At 37.0% G+C, this 22,840-nt stretch overlaps 1 protein-coding gene across 1 annotated transcript in view; it reads left to right on the forward strand.

Moving 5' to 3' along the window:
- Positions 1–22,840, forward strand: part of PHTF2 (putative homeodomain transcription factor 2) — a 63,297-nt gene that overhangs the window by 16,645 nt on the left and 23,812 nt on the right. The window contains exons 3-7 of the mRNA XM_064702925.1: positions 9,247–9,303; positions 12,697–12,766; positions 15,317–15,475; positions 19,861–20,026; positions 20,726–20,890. Coding sequence (XP_064558995.1) covers positions 9,247–9,303; positions 12,697–12,766; positions 15,317–15,475; positions 19,861–20,026; positions 20,726–20,890 — 617 coding nt within the window. The remainder of the gene's footprint in view (positions 1–9,246; positions 9,304–12,696; positions 12,767–15,316; positions 15,476–19,860; positions 20,027–20,725; positions 20,891–22,840) is intronic.

Here is a 22,840-nt window from a genome sequence, read left to right on the forward strand (position 1 = left end):
TACTCACCTCTCTGATGAAATGAGAAAAAAATAAACTGTTGTTTTGGAGAGGTGTTTTCAGATTAATAAATTGGTGTATGAATGCCTTGAAAAGAAAGTTCACTTCTGGTATTTCTAGTTATAGATGACTAAGAAGCATTTGAGTAGGTTGGGGCTGTGTAAGAAATACTGAGCAGATAACTTACTCCTTGTCTTTCTTAGTTTTCAGTTTTAATGTATTTTTAAATATATTTATTTCATGTGTCTCTCCACTGAGTTTCCCAGGTCTTTGGTTTCTCAAGAGACATTTTTATATCTCCTCAATGGAAATAGTTAAGCAATTGAGCTCTTCCAGCCCTACTTAAGGCAAGTTTTGCAAACAGCAAGTTTACTCATGACTCATACTATTGTCTGAAATTGAGCTCCTTACACCAGGATGATTTAGTAATACCCTTAATTGTTTAAAAGGTCAGACCTTTTATTATGTAAACATGTTTTTCTGTTTTGACAATGGATTTACTCTGCTTTTAGTGTATTGGAGCTCCTGATTACTGTCTCATAAAAATACAGTAATCCATTCTGAATTATTTTAAGTTTGATTGTAAGATTTCAGGGTGGTATTACAACAGCTTGTTATTCGAGATGCAAGGTTGCAAGGACAGAGTTTTAGTGCTTCCAGTGCCTTTCCCAGCCAGTACAAATACTTTTTCAAGGCATAAAATAGGTTGACTCAGTAGGCTAGATACAGGTTGACTCAGTAGAAATTAAAATAAAGGAAACGTCTGCTGTATTTCTTGGTGCACTGGGGAGTACAGTGCTATGTGTGACAAAGGGTTGGCCTGCCTTGTTTTCAGCCCTTGGAGCTGCCCTGCTTCTTGCAATAAAAGGGAGTGGCGGGAGTGTCTGCATGGCTCTCTGGAAGGGTTCCAGACAGCTTCTCACACAGATGCATCACTTGGTTAATATCCTTAGGATTATGTGGATGTACCACAATACTGAAATTGCTTCAGCTTGGTAATTGAGTATTTTGTGGAGGAAGCCATCACAGTGTTTGCTGTGAAAAAAATCTGACACCCCACATTTGTTGAAAACAATTTCAGTATCTGGTGGCATAACTTTTGTATAATACTGATACTATATATGTACTTGAAGTATTGCCTGAGTGACAGTAATTGATGTTAAAAATAATAAAGCTATGAATAATTTAAAATACTGCTTCTATTGCTTGTAACTTTTTGCATTAATTTCTTAAAATACTTTCAAGCTTTACAGGTAATAATAGAGGGAATTTTGGTGTGATTTCCCGTTTGGAGAAGATATGTAAATTTACCTTAAGAACTTTCTGATTTTCAATCCTTAGCCTTGCTGCTAAAATGGGAAACTCCTTCTCCTGCAATATTACCAACAAATTTGTACAATTATGTTGTTCCTTCTCTTGAGGATGTTTGTTGGGGAAGGCAGAATGAAACTTATTGAATTGAGGCTGAATCCTGCACCTGATTGCATATCATTTGACTTTGGCAATGCAGCTTTCTGCTGCCCTGGGTGTCTCTTGGGTACATCTGTTAAAGGGCACAGTAAAACAAATGAGATGTTTTCTCTCTCATGGCTTTAAAGGGTAAAATGAGAGTTCTAATGGCATTGCTTTAAGATCTTGATATTCAGTGTTTTACACCTCATCAGTCCAAGATTATACTTGCCTATTTAAATTCATGGAATGGCCTGGGTTGGAAGGGACCTGAAAATTCATTATTTTCCAACCCCCCAGCCATGGACAGGGATATCTTCCACTAAAGGAGGTTTCAACTTGAGCACTTGCTAGTGAAGGCCAAGGCAAAAATATCTGAGTACCTCAAACTTCTCCATGTCCCTGGTAACCAGCTCTCCTGTTTCTCTCCACAGAGGGCCCACATTTTTCCTAGCATTCTTTCTGTCATCAACAAACCTGTAGAAGCTTGTTGTGTTGCCCTTGAGATCCCTGCCCACGTTTAACTCTGTCAGTGCTTTAACTTTCCTACCTTGGTTCCTGTGTTAAGTTAATAAAGGAGGAGTTAAATGATGATTATATCCGACCTTGAAACCAGCTGATTTCCTGTTTGGCACTGAATTCTCATGATGCATTATTCACCCTGTCACAAAGACAGGTTTTGCCAAATGGACAGGCTGTATGGCTACTTTAGCTAAAACTTTGGATGCTGAAACTGCATTGATTTGAAAACATCTGACTTCAAGTGCTGAAACTTGACTAGTGTTGGAGCTGGCATTTGTCAGAGCATGGAGGAAGAAAATGTGTGTTCAGATAGAGTTTCCTTCCACATGTGGTACTCAAGCAGTTGCCTGACCTAGTGGGGATTTACCTTCAGTGCCTTGTTTGGTGAGACAAAACTGGTTTCTGAATCTGATGCAAAAGAGAGCTCCAGCAGGGGCTGTGGCTGAATGAAGCAGGCTTGCATTTTGCCTGCCTGTAGGCTTCCATTCCTGCTTTGTCTTCCCACAGACTTCCATACATTTGTTTACTGAATTTGGTCAGGAAACTCATCCAGCTAAAAGTAAGACTGTGAGTCTACAAGGAGATGACCTTACCCTAATGGCAGGGGAGCAACGAGATGAAATCTGTCTTGAGAAGGGTTCTCTGGTTCTTAAATTGTTTAATTGGAAATTATGGCCTAACATTTTCTTTTCTTTTCCTATGTAATCTGATTGATATTTTAGCCACCCAGACAAATGCAGGGGCAAAAAGGAAAGCATGCTATGGGAAGTGGAAATGATCAGGGACATCAGGGCAATGCTATTCTAAAATCCTAGTTGCAACACCGGGAGAGTTCACTAGATTTTCAGAGGTCTTCAGGGAATTATACTGAATAATGAGCCTGTCAAAAGGGATTTTCTTTTCCCAGTTACATCTTGAGGCTGTTTTGTTTTGTGCAACTCCATTATCATTAAAAAAAATAAAATGTTTCAGAGTTAAATCCTTAACACATGGAGCGTAGCTGAGTGTTGTTGGCAGTAGTGTAGCATGGACCCAGGAAAGGGATTGCTCTTGGCCAGCTCACCTCAGACAGCACCTGGGTGCTGTGTCTACCTTTGGTTATTCCTCTGCTCTCATTTAGTTTAACCTACAAACCTGGTTTCCAGCTGTTCTTCTGTGTATAATTTTTCTTTATGTTTAATTGTGTGATGAAAAGAAATGTTTTGTGGTTTTCGTAGGTACCTTAAAATTTGTAAAGTATTACTCAGGGCAATAAATAAGTATGGCTGACAGATCTTAAGAAGAATTAATCTGTAAAGAATAATTCAGAAAAAAACCATTAGTATGTAGTTGATAAATGTTTAATTAGCTTTTATTGGACTCTAAAAGGGATGGTATCTCTAAAGTAAGCCTTAGCAAAATTATTGTTCAGTGAAATGGCTGTAAATACAGTGCTGTTGCAGTTATTGAAAGAATTTAAGTGGGTCATTAGTTGGCAATTCAAATAGTTAATAATAAATAACTCTTATTAAAGTTTGAATTGATTGCTTAGTTTTACTCTAAATAGCTGATTTCAGCTCTCCCTCTGGCACCAGACAAGAAGAAGGGAGGGATATTGGGATATTTTAAAATCAGAAGTAATGATTCAGCAGTTATAAATTCTGTGCCTTAGGAGATAGAACCTTAATCCCTTCACTGTCCTTCTCCATTTGACTGAAAGTTACTAAACTCTTTGCTGTTAACAGACAGTGTACAGCTGTTCTATAGTCATTTCTATCTGTGGTTTATCAGTTAAGTTTGTCTTAGTTTAGCTTGTCCAGTCCACATATCCACCATAAACAAGTTGAAGAAAACCTGCCACCCTTGCAAATGAAAAATATCCAGAAAAAACCCCATCCCAAGACTAGAAATACACTCCAACAGAGATAATTATACTGCTGAGCTGTTAGAGTATTACCTTTACTGCAATGGGTATCAGTTCATGTAAGAAATAAACAGTTCAAAATAACTTTTAATAATCCTGTTCTAAGTTTTGATAAAATGAGACAGATTGCAAAAATTAATAATACTGCCCACATAGAAATTATTTATATATGGATATCTTAATACTAAAACTGATACAGAAAATCATAGTTATTTTATGTTGGACTGTAGAAGTTAATAAAGCATATTAACTTCCACAGTCCAACATAATTAAAACTTATTAACTTCTTAAATATTTAGCTAATATTTTAGTACTAAATATTTTAACAAGGTGTCAGACACTCCAAGGAAACAACTTTGTTATTTATTTACTGAACTCTAGATCTTACATATTCTGGATTTGTACTGCTATTGTGATGTGACTTGTAAAAGTGTTCAGAGCTTTTAAAGAGCAAAGTTTAGCACACAAGTTTCATTATTGATAAACATTAAAGTTTTAAGATCCAAGAGGAAATGCTATGTATTCTTAGGATTATAATCTTTGCTAGTCTGCGTGCTCATAAATTATAAATGCCTCTTGAAATATTGATCAATTCCATTAGAATCAGAAGGGCCTTGTGAGTATTGGGCTACAGGTTGATAGCATCACTACATTAGCTTAAAGTGAATATCAGTGTCATTCACAAAGCTCAAATTCAATCTTGATGCACACGTGGCTCACTGTGAGAAAGGCACCAGGAAGAAACATTGAGCAGCGCTAAAGCCCTTTCCACTGTTTTTTGAACTAAATATTGCTGTGTTTTCAATGGCTTAACTTTTCACTTAAGCTAATTGCTATTGCTGTTATACAGCCAAGCTGTACAGGTGCCAAATTTCACATGTATGAAGAAATTTGATCAAATGCTTCCTGACGTATTTGATAGGGCAAGAGTAAGTGCAGTTATTTTTAGATAATTGCAAGAGATGCACATATCTTTTAAACCCAGAAAATGTTATGAGTCTGCCCTTAAAAAGGATCTCAAATTTATTTAATCTTTCCGTCAAGAGCTGGCTTTGTCAAGTTTACCAAATGTATAATTGTAATTTCCCATGCCAAGTCACATATAAGTAATCATTTTTTTTTAAATGATTACTTGTGAGGAAATTTTTTTTCAAGAAAACCTATTTGAAAGTTTATTATACCCTGTTAATTTAGGATGTTAAACACCTGCTTCTCTGTTGTGAAAGAGTGGCTGCAGTTTTCAGTTGCCTTTAATTCCTTATATTCTTAAAATTTGTATAGTTGCTTGAAGAATGGTTGCTAATTCTGCAAATGCATAAATGAGCAGAATCTATTTTATCTTCTTTACTTGGTATTTATTGAGGTGTGGGGTCTTCAGAATTTTAGAGGTAGCTGAGTTGGATAGACTGGATAAAATCTTGGCATTGAGTAGACCTGGGGTGCACGATTTAAAAATTACATCTGTGTATAAAATGACATCTACTGCTTTATCTAACTCAGCTACAGATAGGTTATACCACAGTTTTTAATATCTGTAAATATTACTGACAAGTTTCCTGTAACAAGGTTGTGTTGATGCTTGGTGATAAAAGTTGCATTTCAAAATGAGACAATAGGCTTGATATCTAACTTTTTGTTAATTTATTTCTGCCAAGCCATAACAAATAAAAAATGCTATAGAGTACAAGTTTGGATTAGGTATTTCATAAATTAAATTAGACTAAATTTTTTGTGTGAAGTCAATTTGAAATTGGGATGTTGTGTTCTGTAGTTTACTTTAAGAGAAGTTTATTGCCCATTGTAGGGTAGACTGATGGATTGAAACTATCACAAAGAGTCTGGTGTTAAGTCTTGAAGAGATTTTAGAAGCATTTCTTACAATTGTGTACTTAAAAATGGGACCTTTTTTTGACTCCTGTGTTTTGTACTTTAAACTTTCTCCCAAGGGTGGTGCAGAACTTGCACGTGTGAGGGACAAGGCTCAGGCACAGTGGGAGGGCAGTAAATGGGCACTGGAGTTGGTCAGGGCATTCCTGTTGGCAGAGCAGCTCCAGCCAAGGCCGGGAGGAGCCCTGGGACAGCTGATTATTGAGGGAGACCTTCCTTGAGCAAGTTTTGTGTTTATTTAAATTATTCAGGTTCCAACCTGATCTTATCTCTGGAAGGTTATTGCTTCCTTTTACTTGCCTTTAGAGCTTAATTTCTTTGGTGCTAGATTAGGTGCTAGGCTTCTTTTCCATGTCCTGCAGGTATGTGCAGTTGTAAGGAAATACATGAATAGCCAAGAGCCTATATTTGTTTTAGATTTACATTAGATTTAACATAAAACAGAATTCAAATGCAAATACTTGTAAATCCAAACTCTTTGAAGCTGGAATTCACTGGTGCACTCAATAATTTAAAACTAGGAAGGTTTGCTAGTATTAACTTACCTTCTTCAATTCATTCACAAATTATGTTGATTTTAATTCATATACATGTCTAGCGTTTCTGGTAATCATTATATGTTATAATTTTGTTGTAAATGAAAATGTGCCTTTCAATGAATTCTGCAGGACACATTTCACAAACTCTAAATCTGCTTTCCTGACATAAGGGAGAGAAAAAAAAATGCCTGTGGTTTTCACTTGCCTGAGTAACACTAGTTCTTCCTATTTTTGTTTAATGTGGGAAATGAAGTGTGCCAGTATCCAGTATTCTACTTTATAATGTTGCCTTTGTTTTCATGTATTTTCATCTGATACATTTGAAAGTGAAGTTTAGAGGGATGCTTATGCAGATGTTGAGAAGGAAGGTTGAGTATCAGGTTGGAATTTGATGTGCTGAGTGGCACACACACCTGCTTGAACTTTGTTAAAACATGAAGAGTTGATATGAAGTAGATTAAAAAAGAAACCCCAAACAACAACAAAAACCATGTGAGAGGCTGTAATGGTACTTGCTGTCTGCAATTCTCTCTTCCACTCCTTTCAGTTCCCACCAGCATGCTGTGCTGAACGCTCCTGTGCTCAGATGTCAATAACCAAAGGGGATCAGAGGTGGCTGGACAGATCCACTTCTCCAGTAAAACAGTTGTAAAGGACCCTGTCCTTTAAAGTAGTTCTGGATCTCTAATTTTACCTCCTGATGGAATAATTGCTTTATAGAGCAGTGTTAAAAGAGAAATGGCAAAATTCCTGCTTCTTGTCTTTTTATGGAGATGGAAGCTGCTGCCTAAAGAGGGAAAATAAATATTTGTAGGAAAATATAATAAAGATGTAAAATCAGTTGACTTCCTTATGTTAGATATCTTCTGGAGTCTGTTTCCTAGAATTCCTTTAACAAATGATCTGGTATTTGTCTCAAAGAAGAACACTGTTTTAATGACTTTCAACTCTAAACTAGTTTCAGCTATGAATGGAATTATGGAGTTTGCTTTGCAGCTTTATTGGCACAAAGGCTTTCCTTCCTTGTTTGGTTGCTGCTTAAGAGGGCACACAGACTTGCATCCCTCCTTCTGTCCTTGTAGAAAGAAATTTTTTTGGAATTGTGGAGGGGAGGACACAATGTTGTGCAGCACACAAATTTTACTCAGGCTCTTCTTAGCAAATTTAATGAAAACCAGAAAGGCCTGAAATTTCATTTGAAATGTATTTAGAGGAAAAAGCCAGAACAATTAGCTATAAATGCCTGGGTGGAGTGGTTATTCAATATATTGACTTTTTAATTGCTGGCTGTTATCCAGGTGGAGTTAGCTGTTAAACTTCCTTTGGTTTAATTACTTTAATTGTAGTAAGTGCTTAATTCTGCCCACTACTGTGCCTGGCTCCCTAATTATTTTCCACAGTTTCTTTTATTTTTTTTCCAAATGCGAGGTGTTAAGTATTTATTATTACCAAAACGCCAGTAGATTGCTTCTTTTACAAAGTTTTAAAGTAGAAAACTATAGAAATTGTTTAGCTCTTTTGAATGGGAAATATTTAAATTTGGGAAAGAGTAATTCAGTTTGTTTTTTTCATTTTCAATCTTAGATATGCTTTGGGATTTACTCCTCTAAATTAGATTTTTTAAATGTTTATTTATTTCCACTAATTGGTCATGTTTAGAGGCACAGAAGATGCCTTTAGATTTCTTTGTTTATGTAGGTGTGTGTTGGTTTCCCTGAGTATTTTTTTGCATTTATGTTGGATCCTTGGTTAAAAGATTCTTTTTAATTAAGAATGACCTTTTCTGTCTTTCTTTTATAACATCTACATTAATGCTGAAGGCTGAAATACTAAAAGAAAAATGAAAACAATGATTTCTGGCACAAGGTGTGTGCACTTGTGCTAGGGTCTCTTACGTGAACTGGAGCTGTGAACTGGAAGGAGTCACACTCTTGCAGTGAGATGGAATTTGTGCAGGTTTGCACAGGTGATGGCAGTTGTTCCTCTCCCCTCTCTGTCAGGTGCCTGACTGAGCTGCTTGTCACTCCTGCAGGCTGGAAAAGGAACTTTGAGTCCCAGGAACTGCATCTGTCTCTCTGTTGTGACCTTAAAGTGATCTTACACTTAACTGCTCAGAGTGTGTGATGTGAATCAATCTCCAGATACACAAGATTTATGTGTCCAGGTAGAGCAGCTGGGATGGCAAGGCTTTAAAATCACCACAGTAAAAGAGATTATTACTGATTATTGTGTAGAAATAATGTTTGTGTAGAGTCCAAAGCAATCTGATGATCTTTGATAACTTCTTACAAGACTTGGATATGTTGTCTCGTATATTGACTTGTTCTTGTCACCATCTTTAATCCTGAAGTTTCAGGTTGCCCTGCCTGTAAATATCTGACAGTCAGTGGGGAAAAGTGCTGTTTCTTGATATTCATTAGGTTCCCCCTCGGCTATAAGCTGGTTGATTACCAGCCTGACCATATATCTGGTTGCTGTGCACTGTCAAGAGATAAAGCTAATACCATCTGCTTTTAAAAGTGAGTGCAGTGGAATAGGAATTATAGATGGTTTAAAAAAAATAAATTGAGGGTATGGGTTCAACTAGATGTGCATATTTCTTTTGAAGTTATCTGAAAGACCCTGTCAGTGTAGCTGCCATAAGTTCTGCTGTCTCTCATGGAGGCTGCAGTCCTGACCTGGTGGGAGGGAGTGTGATCTTCCCAGTGCTTGGGCTTGCACAAGTCCTGGGCTGAGGCTGGGGTTGTGTGAGGCTCTGCTCTCCCCTCAGTTCCATTACAGATTAGCTTGATCCTGTCCAGCCAAGATGGAATGGAGAAGATAAAAATTTCTTTGTAAACTCCCCAAGGAAATAACTTGCTGGCTTTGTGCTTCTCTTGTTGAAGGTTGATTTGATTTTGTTTGATCAATATCTTTTAAATCCTAATGTAGAGGTTTTTTTTTTTTAGATTGGAGCATATGATCAACAAATATGGGAAAAATCAGTAGAGCAAAGAGAAATAAAGGTAATAATGCAGCTTTTTTTTGTGGTTGTGTATGCTGAAGTAATTTACATTGTATGTGGTGGTATTTAATACTGGTAAAGTAAAACTAGACTTCTGGAGTGTAACCAAATGTAACCAGTGTACTATGCTCTATTTATTTTACATAATTAATAACTCTGCACCATTTAGTGTGATGCATCTTTCTGTATCTCAGTACTTTTTTTTCTTTTCACTTATCTTAAGACAGGGCTTACTTGTGTTAATACCTCTGTCTTTCACTTTTGTTTGTGATGAATTCTAATGTCAGTTATCTGAGCTCTCTTTGCTTTCAGTTAGTTACCTTATACCTGCAGTTTACTTTCCCTCCTTTATGATGCTGTCATTGTTTTGTACAGTTTATTAGACTGGTAAGTACCTCAGGCTTTGTTTCTCTGAACAAGCAGTTTAACAGTGTTCTGTGCATTTTGGTTTAACTAACAGTACCATCAGTGTCTGCCACGTTGCTAAATCGCTTTGGAGATAAAGGAATCACTCCTGTAGGTACCAGTTCTGTGGGTTGTGTATCAAATACCCATGGTGTTAATTTAGTCAACATTTTCTTGCAATTAATCTTTTTTTCCCCTCCAACACTGCATGGAAGTATTGTGCTATTTCTGCATGAGTTTCAAGGTGTTGCTATTACTTAACATCAGTAAAATGTACATTGCTTCAGTTTCCTCGGGGATGGGTTTTTTCACTCTGCAGGACTTAAAACTGTATGTGGGGGCTTGCTTGGCTTCTGTGGGAGCTGTTCCTGACCTGAGCTACAGAGTTTTTGTACAGAAATACACACTCTGAGTTGCACCCCATGGTATTTCAGCAGCACAGCTGAGCCTCAGGTTGCCTGAAGGGTCCTTCCCATGGCCATGAAACCATCACAGCTCTGAGAGGAGTTCATTAATTAATTGCTGTGTGATAGCATGTTACTCAAATAGTTACTGCAAATACTGCAAAAAAATGCTGACTGCAAACAGCATCTTGTTTGGCTCAGGAGTCCAATAACTAAAAAATTATGGTGGTGTCTGAGTTTGGGCTGACTGAGTGAAGTGCAATTCAGGTAACACCAAGGCACATGCCTAAGTTAAGGGATTGCCCAGTAGTGCTTTAATCTCAAAGCTCCTTCAGCACTTTGACATTATACATTTAGAAATGATTATGTAATGATTTATAAATTAAAGTCACTAAAAATCTGAAAAATTCATATATTGTAGTAGAAAATATGTTTCTCTTACTACACATTTATAATTTAGTTATAACTGTAATAGGATCTATTAAGATTAATTATAAAATTTGTGTAAAAGAGTTTTTACAATAATAACAATTATTTTTTAAGTATTCTTAAACATTCTTTTGCTAATGCTTACCTGAAAAGTGTTTGGTGCTGAATAGAAATTATATGAATTAACTGGATGGGTCTGAGCATTATGAAACACTGAATATTTTTTTAAATAACCCTAGTCTGAAACTGCTGTTTTCCATGTATGTTAGAGATTTGTGATACATTAAGTGTAGAAATTGCATCGGAATAAATGGAATGCTTCTACTATATGTGGCAAACAGTTCAGGAGCCAACTCAGTGAGGTCCATGGATCTGAAAGTACTGTTTGTCCAATGGAATTTTTAAAAAATGATTCACCATTTCTTTTCCTCTGAAGGTCACATCAAGTTGTACTCTTGACTTAGATTTTTCAGTTCTTTCTTTAACATGAAAACGTAATTTGTTACCACAGTGGTAAATTTGTCCTAAGATTGAGCATGTGTTTCTTGGAGATTATTTCTTCCAAGAGGCACATCTTTATTTAGACTTTCAAGAGAGATCTTGTGGTCCATAAGCACTAATACATTTGAAAGTGACTAGACCATTCAGCATTTTCTTTTTAAACCTCAGTTTTTTTTATGAAATGGAGTGGCTCACTTATGCAAAATTCACAAGAATCTGTAGCTGATTCTAGAATTATGGTAATTTCCAATTCTAATTATGGGTTTCTTTTCTCATTCCACATAAAATTACTGCAGTTCTGTAAAAATCTTGCATTATAAGGTCTTTATAGTGCTTGCATTTAAAATACAACTGGTTGTGTCTATTTTTCATCCTCGGAGCACATTTTGTCCTATTCATGTTTCAGTTGTGTATTAATTCTTTTTTTTGTTTCAAGTAAACTCATTTTTCTAATAAACACAATAGGTAATGACTACATATCTAGCTTGTTTCAGTTTGATTTTTTTATCTTTATTTCTGCATGAAAAAGAAATCCAGTTTAATTTAAATGTGAGAAATATTTTGAGCTGCATTCAGTTGAACATTTTGCTTTATATTATTCTTACGAAGATTAACACTACCAGATTTCACTGATCTGTTTCTCATTGACAATAATTTCATTTATATGCTTCCATTTATACCTAATGTTTATGTTTTACTAGGGTTTTTACACATGGATGAGCCTTGGCAATGGTAGAAATGTACAGTTCACCAATTTACATGGTTTTTGAATGAGAACAGTTAAATGGTTTTCATAATAATTTCATTTGTATCCCAAATATTTTTTGAAATATTTTATTTTACTCTGTATGAATTGTATGCTGTGATTTCCTTACTGTCTAATGTGACCAAGAATCTAAGCTAAGGGGAGCAGAATAAACTCACAGCTGTCTTTAAGACTTGAGAGTACAGCATCACATTTTAGCATTAAAAACAAACTTGAAAGCTTTGCTAGCGAGTTTGGTTCTTCTGTGATTGAAGCTGTTGCTTCTTAAAGAAAAAAATAAGCTTGCTTTTCTTCCTGCAGCATTCCTGTTGTGTGGGATTTTTCCCTTCCTTTTAATTGGCTAATCTATATTCAGTACTGAGGAAAAATTCAATACTTTCCTAGAATTTGGATTTCTGAGATTTTGCTGTTTACTGCCTCCTGCATTGCAGTGTGATTTGCTATCTGGGTTTGGAATTAAGGAGTTGCAATATAAGAATTTTGTGAAGTTGAGTTAGACATCTAAGGAGAAAAGAGATTCAAGAATGTAATTTGTTGCAAAAATTCTGAAAAGCTACTAGAAATATATTACTAATTCTTGCAAGTGTGTGCATACATTGTCTGCATAATGCAAAGCCATGAGTGCTCAGTGCCTGTTTGAAAAATCGCCTGGTGGGTCAGTAATTGCTTGGGTTTTATATAGATTGTAAAGTGTGTAAAAGGCATCCATTGTGCATTGTTATTTGGAATGCTTAGTTTATAGTAATTTAAATCTGTGAAGTTGACGTGTTTGTCTGAATTTTCAGTAGCAGTATAGGTTAAATACAATTACTGACCACATAGATATTTTTGTCTTTTGTAATGTCTGTCATCTACATGAAAGTATTTTGATAGTATTTATCTATTGCAGGGTTTGAGAAACAAACCAAAGAAAACAGGACATGTGAAACCAGACCTCATAGATGTTGATCTTGTAAGAGGTGAGTTCTGAGCTAGAAAAAGTTGAATTTCTCAGTATTAAATAACAGCCATCCTATGTCTTGTAACAAAAGTGGATTAGTAGGTTTAAAAAAACCCAAATGAAACAAAACACAGCCAACACTACATAGCTCTTCCCTAAAGCAGGTGGATAGAAAACATTGTTAAATAATGATATTAAGATTAAATTGCAATATTAAGAATTTAATTATTTAATTTGAATTTTGTTGTATAGGTCTGGATTTTGGAAAAAAAAGAGGAAAGAAACTTGTGCATTGTCTTATATCATTTTAGAGTTACTAGTTTGTCTTATATATTTTATTATTGTCTTGTGCATTGTCTTATATCATTTTAGAGTTACTGGTTTACTAGTTTTACTCCTACTGCCAGGTAATTAGACTTCTTTTAAGTCTTCTGACATCTGGAGGGAATGTTACATTGAAGTTTCTGGAGGGTAAAAATGTATAGGCCTTGATTGTTTCTTGCAAATGGCAACAGAAGGTCAGATGATATGAGACTTTTAGAAAAGTCTTTATTTATTCTTAAATTGTTCTTATCTGCATGTAATTTCCCTTATGCCTTGTGAAGGCTAGGGAAAACATTATTTAGTGTTTTTACCCAGCAGCCAGCACAGGAAGCTGGGTAGTGCAGGTTGGGCACCCTCACACCCAGCTTTGGCCTCCAGAGGCCTGCTCGGCCCCATTGTCCCCGGAACCTTGCCCCCATTGTCCCTGGAGCCTCATCCCCATTGTCCCCAGAGCTTCACCCCCTCAGTGCCCGGAGCCTCAGCCCCCTTTGTCCCTGGAGCTTCACCCTCTCTGTCCCTGGAGCCTCATGCCCGATGGTAGCTCTGGCCTTGCCCTGGCTGTGCCGCCCTCCCTGGGGTTGCCAGCACCATGCCATGGCTGCACAGTTCCCCCCAGCTCTGGCATTAATGGCCAGTGCTGGTGCTCAGCTCCGTGTCTCAGCCCCATGTGGGTGTCCTTGGACACAGAGCAGGCAGCCTCTGGCCCAGGAGAGCCCAGGGGTTTCAGGGAGAAATGAGTCCAGGCTGTGCTGAGCAGTTCCTGTGGCATGGCCAGACACACGGCGCTCTGGGCAGTGGCTGTTTGTGTGGCCAGTCCTTTTTATCCCCTTACCCCTCAATTTCAAAGCACTTGTTCCTCCCTAAATTGCCCAAGCCATTTCTTTCCCCCATCCCTGGATTCTCCCCGAAATGCCCTACAAGTGCTGTGCCATCTGAGCTCCTTTTCCCTGGCATCCCACAGTGAGTCCCACCCCTCAGGCAGGGTCCCTTTTCCTCTGGAAGGTGACTTGGAGAGCTGCTCCCAGCAGTGCATGGTGAGGGTTCACACCTGGTCATGGTGTCCATGCCATGGTTTGAGTTCCCACCGGCTTTTCTGCCTCTCTCCTGCTCTGGCTTCAGGGAGATGGCCTGAGCTGGGCTGATGGTTCCAGTGATGGCTCTGTGAGGAGAACCCTGGAAGGACCCTGCAGAGTTTTATTTGGGCTGCTTCCTCCCATTTTGTCTTTGATCTGCTCTGTGATTGTGCAGATCGCTGTTCTCACACCACCTAACAGTTTAATTTTTTAAAAATGGAAATGTGTGAGAGAGGAACAAAATCAAATAACATTTGAACTTACAAGAAACTTAAAAACAGTGTTGGACCTTTTCAGTGCAGTGTTGTACATGAATAGCATTTAAATGACTACATGAATGTCTAAGTTGGCATTAAAGGTGTTTCAGAGCTGGCAGTGTTCTACATGTGCAGCACAGAGCTCACCAGTGCCAGTGCTGCTTGTAAATGACATGGGGATGGTGTAGCAGCATGCAGTAGTTGCCCTTTCAGTCAATAACTTTGCATAATTTAAGTCACATCCCCATTAAATAAATTCTACACAGTTTTCTGGCTGGGAAGAAAAAGAAATGGAGAGATATGGGAGAGAAAGGACATTTGAATGAGAGAGATAAGAAATGGTATAGAAGGAGACACATAGATAAATTTTTCTTGGGGTGGCTTCCCTGCTCCTGGGGCTGGTCCTCAGCTGGACAGATTCACTTCAGTGCTTCTCAACCTCATTCAGTTTTCCTCAATGACATGGCTGGTGCAATTTACAGGTGTTTTTGGTATTTGGTATTTTAGATCCCTTTTCTGTGTTGGGAAAGGACTCTGCTGTGACTGCACAGCCTGTGGAGTTTTCATGAGACTTGTTGCTTTGTATAAAGCTTCTGATACCTCTATGAAACAGAACAATTTTTAATAATTCATTTTAGAATAATTTTGACATGGCAGTGTTTTGTTATTAAGACATTCTGAAATTACAGGTATTTGTAGAAGTTCCTGATAATGGCAGTCAAGAGGGCATCAACAATGTATGCCATATTTGGATTGAGGAGATGGTTATTTAAAGGAGCAGTTATTAAATACAATTATTTGAATAAATCTTGCACTTCCACCATTTCACTGACTTAGCTACTCTGCTGTTGAACAGCTGAGATTTCTATTAGCCATAATGATGAAATAAATTCAAATTTCTTTTTTTTTTAAAAGGATCTGCTTTTGCTAAAGCAAAACCTGAAAGTCCTTGGACATCTTTGACCCGCAAAGGAATCGTGAGAGTTGTTTTCTTTCCATTCTTCTACAAGTGGTGGCTCCAGGTGACATCAAGGGTCATTTTTTTCTGGCTGCTTGTTCTTTACCTTCTCCAAGGTAGAGTTGGATTACAGCATCAATTGAATGCCTTATTTTAACCATATGAAGCTGCAGTGTGCTGCTTGGTTCACTTCATGCTGTTAAGGTCTATTCCAGCATTTTCATAAAATATTGGAATGACACAGTCCCAAGCATATGTCTCTTGGTTAACATTTCTTTTACATTTATAAAGGTTGCATAATGAAAAATTTAACACTCTCCTCACAGGCTTTCTTCAGTATTTGGCGCATGTTAGTTTGTCACATCTGAATGTAATTCAGGTTTTCAGGACAGCTGTTAACAAACAGAAGTCTGTTCACAGCTTTTGGGATATTCAGTATTGAGTTCTAGCAATCTGACTTTGTGAGTTCCTTAATTGTATGTGATACATAAGAGGAAAATTAGAAAGGGAAGAATGTCATGTAGTGAGTCAGTGTCTATCAGTATGAAAGTCACCAAACAAATAAGTATTTCAGAAGTTTGTACAACAGATATGGAACAGAAGGTTAATGAAAGTTGGGAGCAATATAAGTACCCTGAGAAGCTAAATGACTAATGAATTTTCCACTGAAATCCAATTAACATGCAATATTACTTTTTCAAATTCACCATCTGTTGTCTCAGTTGTGAATCATTGTATCATTTGGAAATTTTAATTGGAACAATATATGGAGTTAAAAAAAGAAGGCACTACCTCTTGTGTGGTGATGTTATTAGCAGGTGTAAAATTAATCTCACCATGCCAGTGCCTCAAGACCTGCAGTACTAAAAAATACTCATTTGGCCTTCTCTGAAAAGTTTTTTTTATCCCCATTTCTGAGATAGATTCCTCATTTGTCTGTGGTAAGAGATCCTATAGTGTTAATAATTCTAATCTTTTTTATAGTAATATAGGTAGTAAAATACATAAGTTGTGGTTGGTTTGTTACCATGTTCATGTGTGTCTTATTCTGAGAAACACCATTGCAGTAATTTTTTGGTGTTCCTATTTGTAAATTTATTTTAAAAAATGTATACTGGCACTTAATTTGTGGCCCCTCTGTAAGACCCTGCAGGTAGAAAAACAGTGAGACAATGAGGTTTCTGAGTGCAAGCAAGTTTTTAGGACATGAATTACAGGACTTTCTTAGAACTAGCCTTTTTCCTCTCAGATTTCTTAGGGTCTCTGGTTTACTAAGCTGTGGATGGAATGCATCATTTCCCTAATCCACATGGTCTGTTATGTGACAAAGTATTTCTGTGATTGTGAGTTAACAAATAACAGGAAATAATGAATACTACTCCATATTACACTATAACCCTACTGTTTGAAATACTTGGTATTGAAACTGTGCAGAATTAGCTGCAGATTTTTTGATAGTTTTTGAAATAAATTAAAAGACTTAGAATAAACATGTAAGTGAAATTAAATGGACATATTTACTTCTTGGGAACTATTCAAAACAGCCCCCCTTAAGCACTTAAATAGAAGATTTGCTTCTATTTTACTCAGAAAGTGTGCTCAGTTACGAATTTTGGTAAGGCAGCACCAAAATATCAAGAATCCATGATAGAAGATTAAAATAAACTACCTTGAATTCCAGTGGCCAGATTTCTGCCCTGAATCTGGACTTTGTATTGAAGTTTGGACTTTTTGTCATCATGACAGATTGTCATTGACATTGTTGTAAAATGGTCTGGCTATATTTCATTTGTATGTGTTCATAATTAAATAATTTACCAAAAGTATTTTCTATAGATTTATGAATTTCATTGCTTGGAATTACTGCTTTAAAATTGATTAGCTTCACCAGGGTACTTGCTAGCATTTATGTAAATCTACAGAAAAAAACATTTTCCTTGGCTATAGATTTAAACTCCAGGGTTTTTTTGAATTGGTTTCCATTAGTGTAAAGTGATTAGCACCATGTGTGATAAGAGAACTACAGAGAAATGTTTTATGCTCAAGGTCAGGGAACAGGCCAGTGACTTAAGATAGAAGTAAAACCTTTTTTTTTCTACTTCCTTATCTATCTAGTATATAGTAATACCTCATTTTTAACTTAAAATGTTTTTATATTCTAAGGGGAAAATAAAATGCAAACTTGCTGTTTCTTGTGTATTTCTTAAGTATAAAGCAAGAAACTTTAATAGTGATGTAATGGTTGTTTGTTGTAGTGGTGAGATATATAAATATATATGTATGCATTTTTAAATTTGGTATTAAAAATATTTTCAAACTACAAATGCTTTAAAAAGAAATGCTTGTTGGCCTTTGAAATGTAAGGTTGCTTTCTCTGAGGCAGCTTTTTGTTCAATGTGATATTATTTCATTTGTGTCTGTTTTACAAAATAAGCCCCTGTGTTTTAGAAAAGCAGAGATCAAAATACTGGAAATACATAAAGAAATAATTAAAAGTGCTGTAAGAAATCCTGTTCCAACCAATTCTACCTAGCTGTTGATAGGAGCAATTCTTGGATAATCTGATCTAGAATGTATTGTCACACTGTGCAGAGATAAATTCTTGAATTTCCTTCCTATTGTACTTAAAAAAGATCAGGAGATGGATAATATTTTTCTAAATGTATGTGAAACACTGTGTTAGGAATCTACAATCTGCAGATTCTTGTATTCTGGACAATGATTTCTTCCAGACAGCTCTGCTTTACTGAATATTTTTGAGTAGCAGTAGCGAATTTTAAAATTATTTTGTGTAGGCCTACTACTGCAAAACATTTCAAATTGAGCTTCTATGTTTATCCAAATTGTATGATAGGAGCCAAAATCAGCTCCGTCTTCAATTTTATACCTCATGGAGCTAATTGTATGTGTAAGTAACTCAGATAAGCTCATTTAGAAAGAGATAACATTAACTTTTGCTATCTGTACCTATTTAATTTTAATAAGTTGGATTTCTCATTGCATGTGGTCTTTGAGAAATACAGCAAAAATGTACTTCACTGATAAGTAATAAAGAATGCTCCCATGCAAAACTTTAGTGTTTTAATTTAGGAAAAAGAGGAGAAATTAGAATTAGTTTTTCCACAATCAAAAATTATTCCATTGTTTTGTGTGTTCATCATGTTTCTAATACTGGTTACCTTGCTAAAGATTAGTTAGTGAAAAACATATCAAACCTCTTTTTAGTGGAGAACATTCCATCCAGGTTATCTGCTGTGTTAGGTGTTCATGGGATTTATTTTAGATGTTTGAATGTGGGACAAAGCTTTGTATGTGGCTGCATTTTTTTCAGTCAATTTCACTAGAGAACTGGTGACAGCTGTTGAACTTGTAATTCTTTGTGCTAGAAATAGGTCTAAATTATGGGACTTTCACTTCTCAGTAGTGCACAAACAAAACCAAGTTCTCATGGGATGTGCAGATGTTAGGCACAGAGAATTGTTTCCCAGATCTGTTTCTGAATTGTTTCTTGGAGTTTCTGTGTGTATTTTTGGGTGGTTTTTTTTGGTTTTTTGTTTGCTTTGGTTTTGTTTTTTTCTTGATAGCTCCTCTCAGCTGAGTTATGCATCACAGCTCTTCAAGCCTGTGCTTACTCGAGGACAGAGTAAGCAGAGAGGAGAGGGGTTCCTTTTCCTCCTGCTTCATACCTGCTGGATGTGTTCAGGTTGACCTGGAGCCTGTGAAGATGTTGCTGAGTGTTTGGGCTCTGGGTGCAGGAGCTTGGTTGTTGGCTGCATATGAAAATGGTTATAGGCTTACAAAACTAACAGTTAGCCATGGGGTTGGAAGCTGCCCCTTTTTCCAACCACAAGTGCTAGTTGGAGCCTTGGTCGCTTCAGCTGGACTACCCCATGGTTTACATGGTTTGTCTTTTGATCTTTCCTCACTGCTAAAAAAGATGCACAGAAGTATATGTAGAATGTTTATAGGGTTGTACTTATGCATGGCTGCCCATCCATATGGGCAATTTTGTCCCTTGGCTGGGACATGGAGTTTTAAATTCATTCTGCTGTGTAAGGAGTTTCTAGTCTCAAGTCTCTTCAAACTCACTGGGTTGTGCTTTGTCATAACACATGATGCAGAATTAAATTTATTTGGGCTGCTTTAAGGATGATATTTACTTTTTGGTTTTGTCTCCTACTGATGTTTCACCATATTTGAAGTGGTTTCATGACAGATACAGTTTTCCAAATGTTCTTCCCCCCTTATTCAGCCATTTTTTGAGCAATACCTATGATATCACAAGTATGAAAGAAACGATGAGTACTAAGAGAATAGTCGGCTATTTAGACCCTGAATACTGCTGGTTTTCAGGAAAATAATAATTTTGTTCTCTCAGAATTACCTGCATTGGCTTAAAATCCAGGTAAAGGTCTGCATCTGACTGGTTTGTTTTTCACAAAAGCCATATGAGTTGCCCATTTCAGACATTAAACTCATCTTCATTTCCCTTCTTTTCCAGTTGCTGCTGTAGTGCTATTCTGTACAGCCCAAAGCCCACATAATATACCTCTGACTGAAGTCATTGGGCCAATATGGCTCATGTTGCTGCTTGGGACTGTGCACTGTCAGATTGTCTCCACACGAACTCCTAAGCCACCTCCCAGCACAGGGGGTAAAAGAAGAAGGTATAGTCTGTGTTAAAGTACTTTAGTCAAAGACTTATAGTCTGTGTTTAGTACTTACATTTAGGACTGTTAAACTACTGTAGAGAATGTGCATGAAAAAAAAGTAGGGGTTTACAGTCTGTGCTTTGCTAGAGATGAGAAATTGTTGCTCTGTTTTTATTTGAAACTTCAAAATTGTGCTTAATTGGTGCTCTTTAACTTTTATGCATTGACTAATTTAGGCAGTTTTATTTGAATTTTAATGCATTAAATCAGACTTTTTGTCTCAAAACAGTTATCTGAATAGTGGTGGAGTGACAGTGTTTATTTTCAAATTTAGTTTTATAAATCTGGCTAATAATCTGTGGAAAGTATATGTGAAAAGAGATGCTCTTGGAAATGTAGAATTTAAGTCTTCCAAGCACTCCACTGACTGATTTGCTACAGTGAATTGTCCCATTAAAATGGGAAACACTGCAGCAGTGACTTTTGTAGTCTAAGCTTCTGATGATGAAATGAAATGTGTTTTGTGTTTAAGTATATAATAATGAATGTATCATGCTTTTTTATTAAATAGAGTTTATTAAATTGATATGACAAAGCTTTAGCAAAATACTTTGAAATCTTGCTTGTTTTTTGCATGCTTAAACTGCTGAACACAAAAAACTAGCAGATTGCACTTACAAAACTACCTTCCCATTTTAATCTCTTCTGCTGAAGGAAATTAAGGAAAGCAGCACATTTGGAAGTACATAGGGAAGGAGATGGCTCTAGTACCACAGATAACACACAGGAGGGAACAGTGCAGAGCTACGGTACAAGCACCTCTTGCAGTATTGGCGCTGTCTTCAGAGATATCTGGCATGCTGCTTTCTTTTTATCAGGGTTTGTATTTATTCAAGGCTACATAAGTGTTAGAGATGCACTATCCCTTTTCTAATTAAGTAAATATTGATGTAATGATTAAACTTCTGTTGATCTAGTTTTTGCTCTTAATAGCAAACTCATCTGAGTATTTGAGAATGGTCTAATGTGTTGTTTCTTGACTTTTGTAAATGCTGATGCAAGGATTTTGAAGAAATATGGAATTGTCATAGAATAATTTGGGTTGGAAAGGACTTTAAAGATCATTTAGTTCTCCCCCCTTTGCATAGGCAGGGGCAACTTCCACTAGACCAGGTTGCTCAGAGCCCCATCCAGCGTGGCCTTGAACACTCCAGGGATGGGGGCAGCCGCAGCTTCTCTGGGCAGACTGTTCTACTGTCACCACTCCTTCACTTAATAATTCCTTTCTAATATTGAAAGCTAAACTTACTTTTTTCCATTTGAAACCATTGCCCCATGTCCCATCACTACCTGCTCCTGTAAAAAGTCCCTCTCCAGCTCTGGAAGGTGCTCAGAGGTGTCCCTGGAGCCTCTTCCACGCTGAACAACCCCAGTTCTCTCAGCTGTCTTCACAGGAGAGGTGCTCCAGCCCTCTGATCATCTTTTTGTCCCTCCTCTGGATTTGTTCCCACAGTCCCATGTCCTCCTTATGCTGGGGGCCCCAGAGATTAGCACAGTGCTCCAGGTGGGATCTCATGAGAGCAGAGTACAGAATTAACTTCCAGTTAAATTATGTTTTGTTGTTTTACTACACCGTGTAGGCTATCAGGAAAAAAAAAACAACTTAGTGTCTCAGTTTTAATCCAAAGAGAAAAATTCAGCTGTTTAATTTTACTGTATTACATTACGTCCTTGTTACTCCAAGAGAATGCTTATTTAGCTCTGTCACTGTCATCAAATGACACACTTTTTCTTCAGGATTCAAATAAACACTGATTGGACTATTAAAAAATAAAAAGCCCATTCTGTAGCTGTATGTATGTGCAAGACATGCTATGCATGCAGCATTTTGAATGCTATGTATCAGCATGTATTAATTAGTGAAAATACACTCAATAAATAGTATTAAATGTAGAAAAGGGATAATGCAAGTTATGACATTGATGTTTTGTTGTGCATGCTGCATTGTATATACAGCAACACTAACGTGTCTGCTATACCTGTGATCTGTGCTCTTAACCACTGGTAAAACTTATGTTACCTTCTGGGAGTGAATACTTGAAACCTTGGACAAGTTTTAAAAATGTTTAGAAGTGTTGTAAGGGGAGAATTCATTTGACTTTTTCCTGCGTGGGTTAAGCTGTCTTTGATAATCTGTGGGTCATAGTGATAGGCACCAGGGTCTGTAGGCATTACTCTCTGGCATGCTTCAAGGGTAATCTTGTAAACTTTTTAATGTCTTGTTTTCCCTTCATTGAAGATACTGTTCTGCAGTAAGAAGAGTGTTGGAAGTCTATTTTTTTTCCTTTCTTTTCCTGCTGTGAGGCTCAGAGTATTTTCAGTTGAGAAGGGCTGTGTGGAACTTACCCTAAAACTTGTTTAAACCATTTAATGAGAGGTAGTGTGTGTATATATATAAATGTTAAGCTGCCACGATGAGTACTTAGTATATACAGTATCTTCAAAGGAAGAAGAAGGCAGAGTGACTGAGAGTGCTGTAAACAGCCCTTAGTCCTTTGTTACCCCTGCATTGCAGAGGCACAGTTGTTTGTATGTGTGGAGCCATACAAACTTGTCTAGATGAAAAATAACCTTCTTTTTCCCCAGGGGAACATGCAGTTCAGTTTCGTCATGTAATTTTTTTCATGGTAATACAAACAGTTTTGTCAGCACAATGGGAGTGGGGCTGGGAATGAGGAAGCAAGAGCACAGTGTGGAGTACATTGACTGCTTGGTGAGGTTCCTTAAAGAAAATCTTATGAAATCTCAGTGCAAGGAAGCTTCACAGCT

Source organism: Zonotrichia leucophrys, chromosome 1A (assembly GCF_028769735.1).
Source record: "Zonotrichia leucophrys gambelii isolate GWCS_2022_RI chromosome 1A, RI_Zleu_2.0, whole genome shotgun sequence".
Lineage (NCBI taxonomy): Eukaryota > Metazoa > Chordata > Aves > Passeriformes > Passerellidae > Zonotrichia > Zonotrichia leucophrys.